Source organism: Pimephales promelas, chromosome 13, assembly GCF_988280905.1.
Source record: "Pimephales promelas chromosome 13, fPimPro1.hap1.1, whole genome shotgun sequence".
NCBI classification, from domain to species: domain Eukaryota; kingdom Metazoa; phylum Chordata; class Actinopteri; order Cypriniformes; family Leuciscidae; genus Pimephales; species Pimephales promelas.
Window position 1 is genome coordinate 2924726 of NC_142781.1, and position 20814 is coordinate 2945539.

Genomic DNA, 20814 nt, shown 5'->3' on the forward strand with positions numbered 1-20814 from the left:
CTTTTTCAGAGAAACACCTGGGACGAATGATGAATGAAGCTGATCCTGAAAGAGACACGCGACTCTCCTCCGGGCGACGACACAACGCTGAGAGGATGTTTTCCTCTAAAGAGAGCTTACGGTCGGCGCTGTGGGCTTAATTTGATAATCACCAGCACCATCATCATAATCTTTATGGATATCAGGACAGTCACAAATCACAACACGCCGCTCTTTGGTGGCCCAGGGGCAGAGCAGAGACGAAATAAAACAAAAACAATCTAATGACCAAATCCTCAATCCGACTTTCCCTTCTTTGGCTGTGATTCGAGCCTCTGTAAAGGAGCTTACAGCCCATTACTGCCCTAATCCAGAGAGTGCTCGTCCTCCGCAGGACCTGCGCTTCTGTCAGCAGATGTTCACTGACCTCCAGCCTCACCGAATCACACTAATAAACACCGCAGATGCCTTCAAAACAGCCGCGCCCGTCCTCCTCTGTGTCACGTGATCTGAGCTTCAACACACACGTCATGAAGCGCTTCCACCTCCACCGGGAAACACTTCCTGTTTACACACGTTATATTACAAATATTTAAAAGCTCGTTATCATTTAAAGGCATATGCACATGCTAACAACAGAGCTGTTTTTGACCAGGTAAAATGAGTGTTTTCTTAAAATACTAATGAGAATTTTTAATATACGTATATTACAAAGACCCTAAACATTCATATTAACTTGTACAAAAATGGCATTATATGACCCCTTTAAATAGTGTCGACTAGAGCCAGACCGATATTATCGGCCGATATTAGGCATTTTCCATAATATCGGTATCGGCAGTTATAATGGCCGATAAATTAATATTTAAAAAATAAAATAAAAACGGACGAAACACACTTCAATCATCTCTCCTCGGCCTGTTATATTGAAAATGTATGTTTTACAATTTGCAGTATGATGTTATCTATTGCTCATCATAGACTAGCTAACCACAAAGCTAGCTAATGCCACTATCGTCAGTGGAAGACCGCTAACGTTAACATTAATGAGCTTGGAAACCACAATGAACTTTTTCTGCCTAAATAAAGTAATGAATACTGTATTTATAACTAGCATATGTCTAGTTACAGTCAAGTTATACTTGCGAGGAGTGAACATTTAGACATAGAGAAAAAGTATCAAACGTATCTTGTGCAGAAAAGTTAGCTTTTCTTTTACACGTGTGTGAAATCCAACAATATTTAATAAAAAAAAATAATAATCGGCCGATATATCGGAATATCGGATTTTAAAACCCAAAAATATTTGTATCGGTATCGGCCTTCACGGCTAGACTAGTGTCTAGCATTTCAAGTGGATCAAAAAAGTTCACTAAAGTTGTCCCAGGACTAGAACAGGTATTGTTCAGAATTCATGAGTAACTATAGGATGAAAGGTTTTGATCCACTTTAAATGTTGACTACTGTATAAAAAATGTGTTTGTATTTATATACACAAAATAATTATACACAGAACACACACATATTATGGAAACACAAACTTTCATTTTGGATTAGGGGTGTGCGATATGACGATTTTTAATCGTGGACGATTAAAATGTCTCCACGATCTGCTTTTGAAGAAATATCGTAGTATCGTGTTACAGTGCATTCTATCAGTTCAGTTCTGGCGCCTCCGTCTCTCAACTGTACAACGTGACGTAGCCTACACATCACTCGTTAATGAATAGGTACTGGACACTGCAATTCACAAAAGTTCATTATTTGCATAAGCCTTGCCAGTTAAACATTTAATTCACGCGCTGATGCGCAGTTCTAACGTGCGCTTTCCTGACCGCATAACCCCCGACGCTCACATGCACTAGAAGTCTGTCAAACAGCGCCTGAATACTGGACTAAGTTATCTCTCGAGTCTTATTAAGCTAATACTGTTAAATACACACGATGTTTACATACAGGCTATGTCTAAAGTGAAAGCAAACATTTGAGAGAACATCTGGTGTAATATGCGTCTATATTAAAGCGTCGCGTGCTGGTCTAAAGGCAACAGGAATAAATAGTACTGCCGCTTGTCCTTAAAGGGATAGTTCACAAAAAAAAAAAAAAAATCCGTCATTATTTACTCACTCTAATGTTGTTCCAAACCTGTATTAATTTCTTTCTTGTGCTGAACACAAAAGACAATTTTTTTTTTAATGTGGGTAACCAAACAGTTGGTCCCCATTAACTTCCAGGAGAGAACCTATAAAAAAAACTATAGGGAGACCAGCAACTGTTCGGTTACCCACATTATTCAAAATAACTTTTATTTTCAACAGAAGAAAGAAACTTATTCGGGTTTAAAACATCTTGAGAGAGTAAATTAAGACAATTTTCATTTTTGAGGGAACTATCCCTTTAGTGTTAATAAAACAAAAAAAAACACAAGGAGAAAATCACTCACTGACTGAGAACTTTAATATATCTTTAATAAGAATCAATTTATTCAGTGAAGTCTATGTAGTGTTTTAATTTCATATTTGTTCATTTAATTACTTCAATGCTACTGATAAATACACCTACTGCATCTGAAAAAATAAAGCACCATTTATTTATTTAATATGAATATTAATTTGTGTAATGTTTATCTTGTCTTATTTTTTTAATAACAAAGAAAATAATGACAAAGATTTTTATCTTCGCCACTGGCCTAAATGTGTGGCTTTCTTTTTTCTTTTGTTACCTAAGGCTTTGTTTTTAACATAGAGACATTAGTTTGGCTGTAATGAACAGCCACTTGCAAAATATTAAAACCAACTTGAAAAAGAATCGTGATAAAAAATCGTGATCGTGATTTTCCTAAAAAAATCGTGATATGATATTTTTTCCATATCGCCCACCCCTATTTTGGATACGATTAATCGTTGCTCAACACTAATAATTATTTTCCAATATTTTCTCGATAACAATAATTAGACTATATTTTGCAGAGTATTATTATTGTGTTGGTATCGTAACAGGTTTAGCACTGCCGTGGACAGTTTTTGATTTTCTATGATTTTCTTCAGTCGTGACGGTCAGTTTAGTCAATAAATTTAAATTTACCTCTTGTTGGCATTTTTACCCTTGTAAAGGCATTTTTTTAACATAATAAATGTATGCATCCATCATATTTTGTGGTAAATTGAAACATTCAATCAATACAAAAATAATAATAATACTCAAAATACTTTGTCAGATTGCATATCGTTAAAACAACAATCACGATATTAACGAAAACGATAATATTAAATGGTAAGCACATTTAAGATTACTTCAGCTAAATATATAATTACAAGGACACACTGAAATAAAGCGCTGTACCTGAAAAGTGAATCACAGAATGGAAATGTGACTGTTTATTAATTTGCATGTAAAATCTAGTGTGAATCTATTTAATGAATGTCACAATGTGCTTTTGATGTTGTGTCATATCTAGATACAAATTTATCCAGTCTATTAAGATTTTCGAGCAACAATACGGGCCAATAATATAATATTGCACTCCGGCGCTGGAGCGAGTCAAGTGAATTGACCTTAAGGACCGTTGAGGTGCGGAAACGTCCTCCACGCATGTCCTGCTGACAGCTGCGCTCTGTTTCTAATGAGAATAACTTCATTCATTCAGATTCACTGAGCATCGAGTCCATGAGCGCGCTGACAAAACCTCAGCATCAGCCGAGAGGACTGGATTAAAAATCCATACAGCGGCATCGGATGAAACACTAAAGGCTCCACGCACTTGTCAGGTATTGATTCTGTGCGCATAATCTGAGAAACTTCAGCGAGGAGAAAAAGCGCTGTCCGAAGACAATACCTGTCTGCTGTAAATAGATTTTGTAGCGAGTCTGCAAAATAAGCACGTCTCTCTCTCTCTCTCTCTCTCGCAGCTGCTGTGATAAGCAACTCGCGGCCGAAGCTGTGATTTAACACACACACGAGGAGGCCCTCTGTGCCCCTGATCCTGCAGACGTCTCTGATTCACCACAGCAGACAACACTGGATTTATTTACAGTGTCACTGTTACACGTGTCAAACTATAAAGTATGCATAACTAACCATAAACCAAACCCTAAATATTACTCATAATTACACTGTTACAAAGAAATAAAGGGTTACAGTTTTTTTCAGGTGTCAGTGTTACGGTGTAATTAGGCATAAAAAAAAAAAATTTTGTTTGGTTCCGGTTTCCGACCCTGTCCAATAACCTGCGACCCAAATTTATTTTATGAGCTTGGGGAAGAAATAATAAAAAAATTAAATAAATACACGAATAAAAAAACTTTGAGGGGAACTATTTCACACATCGTTCGTCAAACTGAACTAATACATAAACAAGTCTTCGTTTTTTTGTCATTTAGGACACTTTTATTCATATACGCACTAGAGCCCGACCGATAAAGGATTTTGAAGGCCGATACCGATACAAATATTTTGGGGTTTTAAAATCCGATATATCGGCCGATATTTATTTGTATTTTTTTCGGAAACACGCAACACAACATTAACAGATTTCCCTAACATTAGTTATTTGTAGTTATTTATGATTATTTTCACTAAATAATATGCTAATGCATTTTAAAAAGAAACGTTTTTTTTTATTGTCACAACAGAACAGACTGATGGGAGTTGCATTAGCTAGCTTTGTTAGCTAGTCTATGATGAGCCATAATTTAGTAATGGATAACGCCATACTGCAAATTGCACAAATTTTGTCATGCTTATTTGAGTTAAGAGAACTGATGGGGGATGATCTTTTAATTGTTATTCAAGCAATATATGTATCGTGACCAACTCAACGATTGTTGCCAACGGGGTTGGTGTAGAGCGCCCTCTGGTGGACAAACTATACAACTCCAACGTGTTTCTCAAGCGTGTTTCGTCCGTTTTTATTTTATTTTTGAAGTATTCATTTATCGGCCATTATAACTGCAGATACCGATAGTTTGGAAAATGCCTAATATCGGCCGATAATATCGGTCTGCCGATATATCGGTCTGGCTCTAATACGCACACATCCAAATCCAACCCATGACCTCAATTGACAAACAACCGGAACCAAACTTTTTTTTTTTATGCCTTATACATTCAAGTCCTGAGTATTAGTAATAATACTTAACTACATTAGGGCTAGGGTTAAGATGAGGGTTTGGTCGAGGGTTAATTGCATGTGATTATGCATAATCTATAGTTATTACTGCAGTGTGTAACAATGACACTTTAAAATAAGGGTTACCAAAGTATAACCCAAATAATACTAATATAATTGCCAATTTTGAGATCATACAAATTGACAGGACATTACTCTCACTGGAAATATGATTCATAGGTTTTACACATTTTACACTTAACATGAATTGTCTTCCCTTCTTCACTGTGTCGTATATCCGGAACGAGAACGAGAACGAATGTGGGCGGGGCTTGACTGTGTCTGTGGGGATTTGATTGGATGGTTGTGGTTAGCTATTGGTGGATGTCATGTGATTGACAGGTTGCCCCGCCCTCGTCACCAGAGAAGAGAAGATCTGTCTCTGCAAGTTTTCTTTCTTTTTGACCCAACAAAAAAGAAAGTCGAGTGCTGCCAGACTCACACTCTTCTCCGCTGGACACACCGAATCTCAGCTCTCCAGGGCTAAAACCTTCGGTGTGGAAGACAAAACACACGCTCAAATCCTTCCATTCCTCCACACACTCACTAAACATCACCTTACATCCCATCTCCATGATTACGTCCACACCAATGACACATGGGCGAGATAACGACCCGAAAAGCAACGCAATATATTCAAATCACGGGTTAGCCTTTCACGACTCCACGCACAAATGCCTTGTTAAAGTCACATTGAAGACCTTGCTTTCTCTCGGCTGCAAAAAGCATAAACCCACACACACACACACAAATGTGTGCGGCTGTAATCGGAGTATGCAGCAAACGTGTAAGAAATGTGCAGAATTTGCCATTGTGTCTGCGAGCCGTGTGCAAGGCTTTCCTTTAAAACCGTTTCAAAGTCAGCTCCGAGTGCTCTGAAGAAATGCAGAAGAAAGCGTTCTCTTTGTCCTTCTCTATAATCATGTTTCTATAACAGCCCGCAATGAAATTTACTCTGAGACGTGGCCCATATCACAACCACGAGTCCAGCACTTTAACTCTGGGGATTCTGGGAAGTCATTGGCTCCCTGATAAGTGTGCATTTGAGGGGTAAACAAAGCTGAACCTGAACTGCGGCTCACGGTCGCGCAAACCCGGCGGAGTGGCACATCGGGACGAGGTCATGGGGTCAATCGCTCACACACAGATGCCCAGGACAGATGTTAATGATGATGATGATGATAGTGGATTTACGACTCACCTTTCTCCGCATGTCCCATTTGAGCTGCGTCCAGGGAAAGAGAAAGACAGCGATATATCAGGGATTAGCTGGCCCGTTCAAAGCGAGCGCTGATCCCCCTCTTCATTTCCATAACACGCTGGTATAATTACACCAGTCACTAATCAATCCCAGCCTCACGTAATTTGCCATTTGTCATCCGTTGTTTTTGATTATTCTAATAGAATTAATCCGAGGGTTAGACTCACTGATTAATTAATCAGCAATTACATAGACAGCTGTATCCCCCCCCCCCCTGCAGACGGAGATGTGATAAGGGGTACAGATGTGAGCATTAGATGTGTGTGAATCATCTGTGTGAGTACAGGCAAAACTTTTATGATTTCTGTCGATTTAAAAAAAAAAAAAAACTCCATCTGACCCCGACAAAGAGACCAACAATACTAATAATAACAGTAATAATAATGTTGCAAGAATTATAAAAAAAAAGTGATCATTTAATATTTGACAATCCATTCGGAACCATTTATAATGACACATGTTGGCAAGTGAAAAAACACAATTTCTCTCAGTTGAAAGTGTTACAGCTCTATTTTATCCTTATATCTGTGAAAGAAACAATTTCAACAAAACATCTGTCAAAATGATTCAAAATGTGCCTGATACACTCACACTGTGATGCTTTAAGGTCACATTTGTGCTCCAGTAAAACCTATAAATAATTCGATTTTAAACATATATTTTAAAAGAAAACTGATACTGTAAAGAAAACAAACTCCTGCTCATTTTTAAAATGTGAACAAACTCAAGTAAATCCGAGGTTTGATCCAACACAGTTCCCCTAGTTGTGAAAAATCCTCGAGTGAGAATGTATCATTTGAAGCCAATTCTGAGGGATACTAATGAACGCCTAATCATAAAAGGCTTTTGATTTTCTAAGATGTTGCATTTTGCGCACTTTTACCACAAAGGACTTAAAATAATGTTTCTCTACGAGACGACTCGGGAGTTTTGAATCCGCACAACTCCGAAGCATTTGTCGGGTGATTAGAACGATTGTATTAGAAAGGTTCTATTAGAACGATTGTGTTACAAAGGTTCTATTAGAACGATTCTAGTTCCTGTCGTGTAGTAAAGAAAGAGAATTCTCACTAGAATCCCAGTGACGACAGAAATTCCAGGCGGGCAGTTGAGCAGGGTTAGTGGGGCTCGGTGAAGCACTTTCACTCCGCAGTTGAAATACCTGTGTTCTCCCTGTTAACCCGCACAAATCATCACTACACACACACATATCCCGTCCGAGGAGCCACCTGGACACATAAACGAACTAAACGTGTGCTCGAGCCACACGTAAAGGTGCGCACGCATTCAAAGCAACAACCGCATAAACTTTTGTTCGTTCCGCTCCAGGGATCGTTAAAGGTGAATGTGTTGGGCACTTACCGGGTGTGTACTGGGCTCCAGCGCCTCCAAACGCAGTGTGCAGGACTACCATGCTGAAAATGATGGTATCCATATCTGTCGGCCGAGTTGAGAAAGTTTTTAAAAGTGTTGGGAATTGTTTCTTATTCCAGCCGATCCGCGCGCCCCATGCTCTCTCTCTTTCTTTCTTTCTCTCTCACTCTCTCTCTCTTTCGCTCTCTCTCTCTCCGAGTCTCGCGCTCGCTCCGATACTCTGTTGCGCTGCGAGTGGCGAGAGAGAGTGCGTGACGTCACCAGCGCGGTGGCGCTTTAGGAGCGGAGAAGCGCGCGCCCCCTACTGACGGACACTGACATCATCATCATCATAATCATCATCACAGTGCGCGCTCACCTCATTCTCCCTCCTGTTCTCGCCGACAAACACTTCAGGTGCTGTTTGCTGGAAAAGTTTTGTGTTTAATACCACTAATATCTGACTGGGAATTGGGAAAGGTATGAGAAATCACTCTGTGACCACCTGAACACAACACTGCGCTCTCAATAGAAGCACTCGTGTCAGCCAATCACAAAGCCTTTTGGCATGTCAATCATTAAGGGGCGTGGTTTCGCTTATCTGGCAGAAGTTATCAAAACTGTGCAGAAGACTGCATTTAAACTGTCGATAGTTGCTTTATTTGAAATATTTTTAAACGCTTCATTCAGCAGGTAAATTGCAAAAAAATAATGACTTTATGAACACTCTTCCATTGGTCAAACCAACAAAATGCCGACTGAACTAAAAGGGAAATTATATCACTGAGTCTGTTACACATCAATCTGTCAATGGTTTAGGCTAATGTGCAGTGATTGATTTCATACTGATTGTGATCACTCGTGATTGAGAAGTGGAAAAGTTGACATAGACTGTCTGTGTCCCCAAACGCCGCCTATGGAGGACACATTTCAAGGTAGGACAAGGTAATGTTTCACTTCCTTTCCCTTGAGAAATCTGATTTGTGAAGGCAACATAGATGTATCCTTCACTGCCTTTGATTTCCCACAATCCCGTGCTTTCCATTCGGTGACAGTTGAAAAATAGAAAAATAAAAGATGGTGGTCAGTTTTGTGTGTAAATGTACATTTTTGACCAACGTTTTGATGTCATTTATAGCGATAAATAGACCTTATTCAGAGCAGCGCCATGACAGGTATGAAAGTTAGGCTGTGAGGGATAGACTTACCGTGTTTCCAATGGCATCTGCTGTAAAAAGCTGAATAAAGCTCCTAGATTACTTACAATTTTCCACAGCTTACATTGTCGGGAGTTTTTTGTCAACTGAAATTTCTTGGAGAGATATTTTTCCAGTGTTTCATGAGCAGAACAATCCAAAAACACATTAAATAACAGTTCAGCCCCATTGAAGAGATGCATGTCTATCCCTCACAGCCTCGCTTTCATTCTCATTAAAAATCAAAGATGGTGCTGCCGTGCTAAACCCTCATAATTCCCTCAGGTAATTTAGATTTTTATTTTTTATTTTATTTAAACGAGAGTTCATCAGAGGGGTCCAAGACCCTCGGACCACAAATACGCCAAAAATTAAAAAGGAAGGGTGTGGTTTTGTGGTTGAAATTAAAAAAAGTAACAAATCCTTCCCTCACGGGCCAATTCGACCCACTTAGGAATGAACTGAATGTTGAGGAATGCTTCAGTACACATATAAAAAAAAAAACTATAAATGCTCGAAATTCAAACTAAAACTCTTGTGTTTTGGCGAAATAGGTCATGTGCTCCATATAGCCTATAAGGCCATCTAGTGGCATGAACATCAGATATTTTGAGCTGAAGTAAAAAATAAAATAAAATTATTGCATTCAAATATATAAAATAATTGCAAAATGAAATCAAATAAGCTTTCTGGACAAAAAAAATGTAAGTATGATTTTAGGGTTTTGGGTCATTTTGACCCGAGAAAGAAAGATGTGTTACAAAGTGCGAGGGAAGGAGGGTTAAATATTCGCTTTTGCCCAAGCTCTCTGTTTTGCTGTAGTAACAGTTACGCTGCCTCAGAAGCAGTGTTGTGCAAGTTACTTCCAAACTGTAATACATTAGGTATTACTTGTTACTGTTATTTAAAAGTAATTCATTACCTTACAATATTACTGTCACAGAATTGTAATGCGTTACATTACTCATGTATTACTTTTGAGTTACTTTCACCAAAATAACTAAGTAGAACTTAACTTTTGGGCTGTAATGATATGCAATATGAAACCGAAATCGCGATTCGCCACACGACTACACAATCGAGACACACCTCTTCCAACTCCAGCGTTATTCTCCTTACCGTCCAGATCCAATGCTGCCTTATCTTTAAATTAGGCTATTAGTATTATTTGAAGTTAACATTATAAAATACGTAGACCTACACCACAAAACTAGTTGAGGATAAATTATTTAAATTGGGGAAGTCCAGCATTATGGACATGACATTTGCAGTCAAAACTTGAAAAAAAAAATTCTCAGAAAATTCATGTATTGAAACGTATATAGGCTACTTCCTTAAAGGACTCCAGACATTAGACAAATATCAGTCTATGTTTTATTTTTAATATTAGGGAAAAGACAAACATTTATGCGTGACAAAAAAAAAAAAAAATAGGAGGCAAAATACATTTTTTGTAATTCTGTTAATTACACTGCGCACTGGAAGGGTTGGCTCTCCAGTCTCCATAGAACTTAAAATATTCATTTTATTTTAGTTTTCGTGTTCGCATTTATGAGGAAAAAACAATGTTACAGACGCGACCGCTCTGAACCGGCACTAAAAGACTGCTTTAAAACTTTCACATAGTCTGTTTCCTTTAAGAAGTAAAAGCAGACAATACACTGTAATACAACTGTAATACAAGCCTCACTGAACATGTAACGAGTAAAATATTACTGAAAATTGATTAGTAATGCCTTACACTACTGCGTTACAGCAAAAAGTAGTATGTTACTGTAATGTATTACTTTTGTAATGCGTTACTCCCAACACTGCTCAGAAGTCTGAAATCAGTGTCACTCGTAAGGATCCTGGCTCTGTGTGCAAATGCTGCCTTCAAAGGCAACAAGTCACTGCCTAATTTTTGGGACGCAGCCCTAGACATATGTGTAGGGGTGTACTGAATACACTGAACCCAATGCGTTCAGATGTAGAGATGTTGACAGGACTGCGTCTGGAGAAATGCAAGACAGAGAGAGAGGGAGAGAGAGAGAGAGATACATGGAGGGAGGAGAGGAAGGAAAAAGTAAGAATACACGGCAAACAACAAAGTGAATGAGTGAGCCGCTCGAGGCTGCAGGTATTGCAAAAATGAAAGAGAAAAAAACATAGCCGAGCGCTTCAAACAGTCGCTTTGATAAACAAGGTTATGTGTACATAGTACCAGAGGAGTAAAGGTAGGCCACGTTTATTAAAATATCTGTTTTCATCTCTCTCTCCCCGTCTGGTTTGCTCACAGATGCCGGTTCACACAGCAGCTGAACGCGCTTCTCAATACACTCCAGCCTCCACAGAGGAACAGCAGCAGCTCGGGCACACTTATTTACAGCTACATTCATGTAGCTGACGCTTTTATCCTATATATGTCAGAGGTCGCACGCCTTTAGAGCAACTAGGGGTTAAATGTCTTGCTCAGAGACACATTAATGTCTCACAGTGGATTCGAACCCGGGTGTCTCACACCAAAGGCATGTGTCTTATCCACTGCGCCATCACCACCCCAAATGATACATCGAGTCTGTAACTTTGTAGGCTACTTACATTAAAAAAAGGGTTACAGTGCCCTTGTTACACATTTTACATGTCGTTATACTGTAGTAATAACTATAAATTGTGCATAATTATTTTCAACTAAACCGAACCAAACCGTATTTATAGGAAGTATAGGCCTACATGTAGTTAATTCAGATATTTTAAAACACAAGTGTAAAAACATGTATGTACACAATAAGTGCATTAATTGTATCAAATGATTCAACCCAGAAAGTGCAACCCAGCTTTTTGATGAAACACTTCACTGGGTTTTGGTTGATATGTGACATATGGAAGCATTTGTCAAAGTTCTTTACCATCAATCTCTACGGTCAAACTCTCTTTAGGTTATGAAACATTTATTTTTTTCATTCTGGACTGAATCTTTCATTGTCTTTCCTTTTGTGCAGCAGTTCAATTGTTAGGGATGATGAAGAAGAAGATGGTGTAGGTCAAATAATATCATCTTCTTTAATAAAAACAAAACAAAGCAGTAATCCACCGAGAGTGTACATTGCAACAGTGTGTACAAAAACACAACCAATACCAGACAAAACTGAATGAAAAAAATCTTTGATAATGAAACTAAAACTATGAATGCTCTCTCTCTCTCTCTGTGTGTGTGTGTGTGTGTGTGTGTGTGTGTGATATTGCTTTTAACAGTTATAAACAAGACATTATTGATTTGCTAAGATTTCTACGGAGGCGTATTGCATTCACTTGAAGAAAAAAAAATCTACTCTGTTTTTCTGAATTAACGAGTTAATTTTTCATGAGAAAATTTTTTTTTGCTCTGTTTTTCTGAATTAATGAGTTAATTTTTCATGGATTTTTTTTTTGCTCTGTTTTTCTGAATTAACGAGTTAATTCAGAAAAAAACAGAGCAAAAACTTTTTTTCTCACGAAAAATTAACTCATTAATTCAGAAAAACAGAGAAAAAAATATTTTCTCATGAAAAATTAACTCATTAATTCAGAAAAACAGAGCAAAAAAAATTCTCATGAAAAATTAACTCATTAATTCAGAAAAACAGAGAAAAACTTTTTTCTCATGAAAAATTAACTCATTAATTCAGAAAAACAGAGCAAAAAAAATTTCTCATGAAAAATTAACTCGTTAATTCAGAAAAACAGATCAAAAAAACATTTTCTCATGAAAAATTAACTCATTAATTCAGAAAAACAGAGAAAAAAAATTTTCTCATGAAAAATTAACTCATTAATTCAGAAAAACAGAGCAATTTTTTTTTTCTCATGAAAAATTAACTCATTAATTCAGAAAAACAGGGTAGATTTTTTTTCTTCAAGTGAATGCAATACGCCTCCGTAGATTTCAGATGCAATATGACCATTGATTTTGGTTATTTCTGCTCTGTAAAATGCTAAAAAAACAACACAGTGAACACAGACAAGCAGGGTGATACGAACAGTGAAGTAATTCAGTGCCGTAATATGAGCCATTGTAACAGTGTTTGAAGGTAGAGCTGGATCATCTCTGAAGGAGTGTGTGAGAGCTTACAGTGTTACGGTGTTGTAGTCAGGTCACTTCTCCTGAAATACATGTAGAAATACATGTAGAGTACTGTATATTTGCCTGTTAGACAGTAAATCAAAGTATCTGATGCAAAACCCTGCTGTAAGAAAAGTCAATTTTCACACAAACAGATTTGCAAAGGTATTGCGTTCCGCTTCAAGCCAAACACAAATGAAGAAGCAGATGCATGCACACATTCGTAACTGTAACAAGATGAAGACAAAGGTATGAGGAACTTAAATACATGATGTTGATGAACTAAATGATGACCAGTGATGATGAGTTATAGTGTCCATGGTTACTGATGATGAGTGGCGGGAAAATAGAACAAATGAAACATGTGACTGAAGACAAACAAAATGAAAGTTAAACTAACTGAACATAAATGTGACGGTAACATCACCTTACTTCAGGTTTATGTCATTGTTAGTTAGTTAGTTAATATTACCTAACAAATGATAATAAATGAAACCTTATTCTAAAGTATTATCAATATTTTTTTCATGTCTCACAATTTGTTTCTCTGATCTTTGTGTCTGTTACAGCAGACGCTGTTAAATGTTTATTAGCATGCATAATATCGACTATTACAGCACAGTCATTATCACTCTGAATGATTAACTGTGGCTGTCTTGAATCTGGTCCTCATAAGCTTCAGTCTCAGCAGGATAATGAAGGTTAATTATGAATGAATAGTGTTTATGATGATAAGATGTGCACAGTGCTGCCCCACCCAGGTGATGACCCGCCCCTTCAGTCACTCTCACACAGATCACGAGAGGACTTCATGTGATTACAGATGAGACTGGAAACGCTCTTCATCCATGTCTCCTCTCATCTCCTTCCCCCTCTGTTAAATGCTAATCATGAAATGGATCATTTCAGCCCTGGCTTCTGGTTGGTTAATGCAGTGCTCCAGTCACACATATGTCTGCACAGTACCTGTAGAGATCATCTATTAAAGTCGGCACGAAGCTGACGTTGCGCTGGTCTTTTCTTCCTTAATGTGATGTATATCTGAGCGAAAAGGCTTCAGAAATAAGAACAAATGTAGGGCTTGATTGTGAATGAATTACATGGAAGTAGATACAAAATTGTTTGATTGGTTTGATTTCCCCGCCGGGAAAATAGCAAAAGCGCCGGGAGCCGCCCACAAAGATACTTGCGCTTTGCGCTTTTACACTTGCGTTTCAGATCATTAAAATAGGGCCCATAGGAATCAAAAGACAAATAAACAAAACATAATCCTGATCGTACTCCCCCATCTAGCCAAGTCCATTAGTGGAGGGGGGGGGGGAGGGGGTTAGGAGGAGGGCGAGGAGAGGCATGGAGAAGGACGGGGGACGGGAGAAGCCGTCATCATCATCACACGTTTAAAACGGCTCATGAAATGGGCATCGACCGAAGGTGAGGGAGATCCTAGCGAAACGGCGAGGATCATGGCCTCAAGTGACAGAGGTGGAGGCGGGGAAACCTGGCTGAACTGGGTGACACCAGAGGAAGCGAGGACCAAGGTGGAACCGGAGGGAAGGAGGATCCTGTTGAATCTGGAGGGGTGGAGGGCTGAGGTGCAGCCCGGAGGCCTGGAAGTTTGCAGCTAAACCAATGTTACGAGACACCAAGTTGGAGCAGGAGGGAAGGAGGATCTTGTTGAAGAGGGAGGGTGGTGGACCTGGAGTGGCGGAGGGCTGAGGTGCAGTCCGGTGGCCCGGCAGTTTGCAGCGAAACCAATGTTACGAGACACCAAGGTGGAGCAGGAGGGAAGGAGAATCTTGTTGAAGCTGGAAGGGTGGAGGGCTGAGGTGCAGCCGGAGGCCAGGAAGTCTGCAGCGAAACCAATGTTACGAGACACCAAGTTGCAGCAGGAGGTAGGAAGGATTCTGTTGAAGCTGGAAGGGTGGAGGGCTGAGGTGCAGCCCGGTGGCCTGGAAGTTTCCAGCAAAACCAATGTTATGAGACACCAAGGAGGAACCAGAGGGAAGGAGGATCCTGTTGAAGCTGGAAGGGTGGAGGGCTGAGGTGCAGCCGGAGGCCAGGAAGTCTGCAGCGAAACCAATGTTACGAGACACCAAGGAGGAACCAGAGGGAAGGAGGATCCTGTTGAAGCTGGAAGGGTGGAGGGCTGAGGTGCAGCCGGAGGCCAGGAAGTCTGCAGCGAAACCAATGTTACGAGACACCAAGGTGGAGCAGGAGATTGGAGGGATCCTGTTGAAGCTGTAAGGGTGGAGGGCTGAGGTGCAGCCAGGGGCCCAGAAGTCTGCAGCAAAACCAATGTTACGAGACTCCAAGTTGGAGCAGGAGGGACTAGGGAGCCCGTGGTCTTTGAAGCTCATGGTCTGTGCGCGGGCATTGGCGTGATCTCTGGATCCATTGCGGGTGATCTATCTGCTTTACCGGGACACTCCGGGCTGAGAGTGTAGTCCATATTTTTGCTCCTTTTAAAGGATGGTTATTCTGTCACATGTGGTGATACCATCCAAAACGAGAACATAAGAATTCAGTCCATTGATACTTTAATGCACACAATAGAGTTATGCAGGAGAATCTCACAAGTACACAAACACTTACCACATTAAATGCTGACAATCGCTGACAAAGAACTGGACAAACAGGGAGTACTTATGCCACCTTAAGTTTGAGTTTCTAGTTATAAATTGTACATAAACCCCCTCTCAAGTCGTATTTACCACTTGGAAGCTTAGGGATAATTTTCATACCCAAGTTTCCTAGTTAGGCATACCATAAACTTTAAACATGGCAGAGAGGAGGACGATGGCCGCAGTTATGGATTTTTTTTATTAGTTTTTCCACAACCACTTCATCACCATGTCTTGTCGTTAAAGTAGTGCATATTTACAAATATGAATAATCATTTGAAGCATATGGTGTTTTTAATACACAGTAAAAATAACCTGTATTTGACCAAAATTCTAGAATCTAGATGTGGTGCATGGTGATTGTTTCTATTGTTGTCAATGAATGGGATGCTAATTTAAATTTTGGCTCTAAAAAGACTTTCCACTCTACTCTCAGCTGGTCCTTTTTGTTGATATCAGCTATATTGATTGAAGATGATGTTCCTATAATGTTTCAAGGCGTGTCCCTTCCAACAACACATGATGTTTCTCTCTGAAGAGAACGTTGAACCCGCCTTCAATTTTGCATGAGTATTTGTCACTTTATTTTTCTTCTGAGAGTTTTTGATTGATTTTAGAGTTTGTATTATGGAGTTAAATGTCAGTTACACTCAAGTCACATGGGCTTTGTCCTCTCTCAGAACTAATGTGACCTCTTACTTCTCTATATTAGCATGACATACTTAATCCACAAATCATTGAATCTTGGAGACATGAGAATTAAAGATAGCAACCGCAACCATACAACTGCTACTGATCATCCAACTGTTCAATTGATCATTCCTTTTATCCCTGCACTGCCTGTGTCTCCAGTAGTTTCTGCTCCCCTCACTCCGAAACACAATTGGGATCAATTGGTTTGTGTTTGGTTGATTTGTTTGATCTATAGACAACTCTATCATGAAATATAGAAAAAGCACAACAGTGATCATTACAAGTGTAGAGATTTGTGTTCAAAGTGAGCAAATCTCACACTGTGATATTCATGTTATATACTGCAGCCTTGATTTTGATAAGACTGTGGTAACATTATCAATGAAGCTGGTATATTTAATATTTCATAAAGGTATTTGTAATGACTAATTTTCAATGAGAGGTTATACTATGTTGTGAATATAGTCATCATACAGCATTAAATGTGGCAGAGAAAATATAGTTGTCATCACTTTGCAATAAGGTCTGATTTGTTAACCCTCAGACAATTATTCTGACACGATCATTTTACAAGCAAAATATTCCACCACTTGTCCATTCAAACTTGTGTTGTCTAAAGCCCAATTATTATCATGTTTTGCCGGTTCAGCAGCTCAGAAGGCCAGGGCGGGCCGGCAGTAAGGGTATATGGAATGGCGGCGGCCATTTTGAGACGAGGCTCTGGAATGGCTGCAGTCATCTTGGGAGGAGGCTGTGGAACAGCGACAGCCATCTTGGCAAAGGGCTCTGGAATGGCAGCGGCCATCTTGAGACAAGGCTCTGGAATGGTGGTGGCCATCTTGGGACAAGGCTCTGAAATAGCGGTGGCCATCTTGGGACGAGGTTCTGGAATGGCGGCGACCATCTTGGGACGAGGCTGTGGAACAGCGACGGCCATCTTGGCAAAGGGCTCTGGAATGGCAGTGGCCATCTTGAGACAAGGCTCTGGAATGGCGGCGGCCATCTTGGGACAAGGCTCTGAAATAGCGGTGGCCATCTTGGGACGAGGTTCTTGAATGGCGGCGACCATCTTGGGACGAGGCTGTGGAACAGCGACGGCCATCTTGGCAAAGGGCTCTGGAATGGCAGTGGCCATCTTGAGACAAGGCTCTGAAATGGCGGCGGCCATCTTGGGACAAGGCTCTGAAATAGCGGCAACCATCTTGGGACGAGGCTCTGGAACAGCAGTGAACGTCTTGGCAGAGCTCTCTGGAACTGCGGTGGCCATCTTGGGACGAGGCTTCCGCTTCGAGGCTTGCATGGAAGAAGACACTCAATGAACGGTCAGGAAAGGAGGTAAGGCATGCCAGGTCGAGGAACGCCCTTGAAATGCAATTACATTTCAAGTCCTCGTGCACACATCCCATTTTTACCAAATACATTTATTTGAAATTAAGCTAATTTTATTTCAGCATCTATCCAAACTGATAATATTTCTTCCCACAATATATATGAACAACTCTTTCGTCAGAGGCCTAAAGCTCAACTAGTGTGGAGTCAGGGGCTCAAACTCTCAGCGCTTTAACCTTGTACATGCTCAAACTGTTGACCTTCCTTTGTACACACAAAGCACTCAACTTTTCCAGCAATGTTACAAATTTGAATGCATCATTTCAACAATGGGCGCTGCTCACACATGACCTCTAAACAGAGAAATTATGTTAAACTTATTTCTATGTGTGAAAGCACCCTTTGTGTCAGTTATTTTAATAGGTTTTTTGACATGCAGTCAGGGCCGAAGGCAGGGTTTTATGCTTCTTATGCTTTCATTACTTTGATCTACATATATGCATATCAAGACGATTGAAGGCCAAAAAAATAGGATAACAATAGTTGTGAAACCATGTCAGTGGGCAGTAGATTATTTCTCAGTACCTGCTTCTTCTCATCTCCCTCACTCTTTATCTTGCCCTTATTTCTCTGCTGAAGCTTGTCAGTAAAGAAAACATTGGGTCAACTGATATTTATGTTTTATGAATCATTTAAGTTCATTTACTGAAGGCTACCAGGAAAGCTAGGTAACTAAGTTATACACTCACCTAAATGATTATTAGGAACACCATACTAATACTGTGTTTGACCCCCTTTCGGCTTCAGAACTGCCTTAATTCTACAAGGCATTGATTCAACAATGTGCTGAAAGCATTCTTTAGAAATGTTGGCCCATATTGATAGGATAGCATCTCGCAGTTGATGGAGATTTGTGGGATGCACATCCAGGACACGAAGCTCCCGTTCCACCACATCCCAAAGATGCTCTATTGGGTTGAGATCTGGTGACTGTGGCGGCCATTTTAGTCCAGTCAACTCATTGTCATGTTCAAGAAACCAATTTGAAATGATTCAAGCTTTGTGACATGGTGCATTATCCTGCTGGAAGTAGCCATCAGAGGATGGGGACATGGTGGCCATAAAGGGATGGACATGGTCAGAAACAATGCTCAGGTAGGCCGTGGCATTTAAACGATGCCCAATTGGCACTAAAGGGCCTAAAGTGTGCCAAGAAAACATCCCCCACACCACTACACCACCACCACCAGCCTGCACAGTGGGAACAAGGCATGATGGATCCATGTTCTCATTCTGTTTACGCCAAATTCTGACTCTACCATCTGAAATCGAGACTCATCAGACCAGGCAACATTTTTCCAGTCTTCAACTGTCCAATTTTGGTGAGCTCTTGCAAATTGTCGCCTCTTTGTCCTATTTGTAGTGGAGATGAGTGGTACCCGGTGGGGTCTTCTGCTGTTGTAGCCCATCCGCCTCAAGGTTGTGTGTGTTGTGTCTTCTTCACAAATGCTTTGCTGCATACCTCGGTTGTAACGAGTGGTTATTTCAGTCAAAGTTGCTCTTCTATCAGCTTGAATCAGTCGGCCCATTCTCCTCTGACCTCTCGCATCAACAAGGCATTTTCTCCCACAGGTCTGCCACATACTGGATGTTTTTCCCTTTTCACACCATTCTTTGTAAACCCTAGAAATGGTTGTGCGTGAAAATCCCAGTAACTGAGCAGATTGTGAAATACTCAGACACCAACAACCATGCCACGCTCAAAATTGCTTAAATCACCTTTCTTTCCCATTCTGACATTCAGTTTGGAGTTCAGGAGATTGTCTTGACCAGGACCACACCCCTAAATGCATTGAAGCAACTGCCAAGTGATTGGTTGATTTGATAATTGAATTAAAGAGAAATCGAACAGGTGTTCCTAATAATCCTTTAGGAGAGTGTATATACACATTCATTTTTAATCTTATGCCTAATATGATGAAAATGGCTTTGTTAAGATTTGTTGTCCCCTCACTAATTATTACATTACATGAAACCAGTAAATCATAGGCCTATTTTCAATTCAAAATTGCGAAGTTAGACACCTTTATTCATTTTCAAAGTCTTTTTGCAGGGTGAGATGTCTGCTAAAAGTAGATTTAATACTATATTAGTTGATTATTTAACAAACTTTATTATACACCTAGGAAAAATGACCTCATAGCTGGATACGGACATGCGTGCAGTGAGGGATTCCTAAAATATACAACAAAATGAATACGATAGGAATTACGCTTGCTGTGATTACACACATTTTATTGACACTTCTTTGTGAGCCATGGTGATACAGACTCCACAAATTCGGTTTTAGTGGACCTGTTCTCCCGCATGTTGAGCCTCATGCACCAAACCTCTGCTGAAATAAATACACTTTCTTCTCCTCAAGGACGACAGCTTGACATGATTGTGTACCTCTGACAGACAACTTATCTCTCGGAGATGGAGGCCGTACCTCAGGGACAGCACAAGTCTGTAAAACAGAAAAACTTGCAGGGGTTTCACAAGATCTCTGGACAGTCCATAACACACACACACGGCTCTGCCTGGAGCACATTTTACATCTGTAATTTGTTCTGACAGCGGGTTATAAAGAGGATGAGAAGGTGCTGGATTGATCAGCGGTAAGCGCGGAGGTGCTTTCCATCAAACAGGGTTTGGTACGCGCTTCACCGCTGTGCAATTATCTGCCAGCCGCTTCTGCTGAGATAAATCTCAGCTCTATTAAAGCACCAATGATTTTCCATTTAAACTCTTTTGGATCCGTTCAATTTCACCAAGTTAAAAGTGCTAGACTGCAGGCGAAAATGCACATCACTAAACGTCCATGAATAAGCGGCACTTCTAATCGCAGCACTGCAAATATCCTTACAACAAAATCAATATCCTTAAGAGGCAGACAGAGATCATGAATTAGTCATTCTCAGATGTTTTCTAACAGTAGGCTATAGCCTATTGGGTTAAGTTTATCAGTGTTAAGGTTCATTTGTTAGTAGTGGAGCCCGAGAACTAATACATTTCAAAAAAAGACATATTGACTAAGAACACGATTTTCTCCTTGAGTTTTCCGCGTACAGACGACACCATTGTCAAAATGA

At 40.0% G+C, this 20814-nt stretch overlaps 1 protein-coding gene across 20 annotated transcripts in view; it reads right to left on the reverse strand.

Annotated features, from left to right (window-relative positions):
* The window catches only part of ptprk (protein tyrosine phosphatase receptor type K), a 244359-nt gene extending 236350 nt beyond the window's left edge, over positions 1-8009 (reverse strand). For 18 of the 20 annotated variants that reach the window (XM_089118329.1, XM_089118328.1, XM_089118326.1 and 15 more), the window contains exons 1-2: positions 7770-8009; positions 6348-6371 (exon numbers count right to left, since the gene is read on the reverse strand). In XM_089118329.1, the coding sequence (XP_088974455.1) occupies positions 6348-6371; positions 7770-7842 (97 nt within the window). In that variant the 5' untranslated portion in view covers positions 7843-8009. The remainder of the gene's footprint in view (positions 1-6347; positions 6372-7769) is intronic. The other 2 variants (XM_089118330.1, XM_089118314.1) reach the window with 1 other exon arrangement.
* Between the last annotated feature and the right edge of the window lie 12805 nt (positions 8010-20814).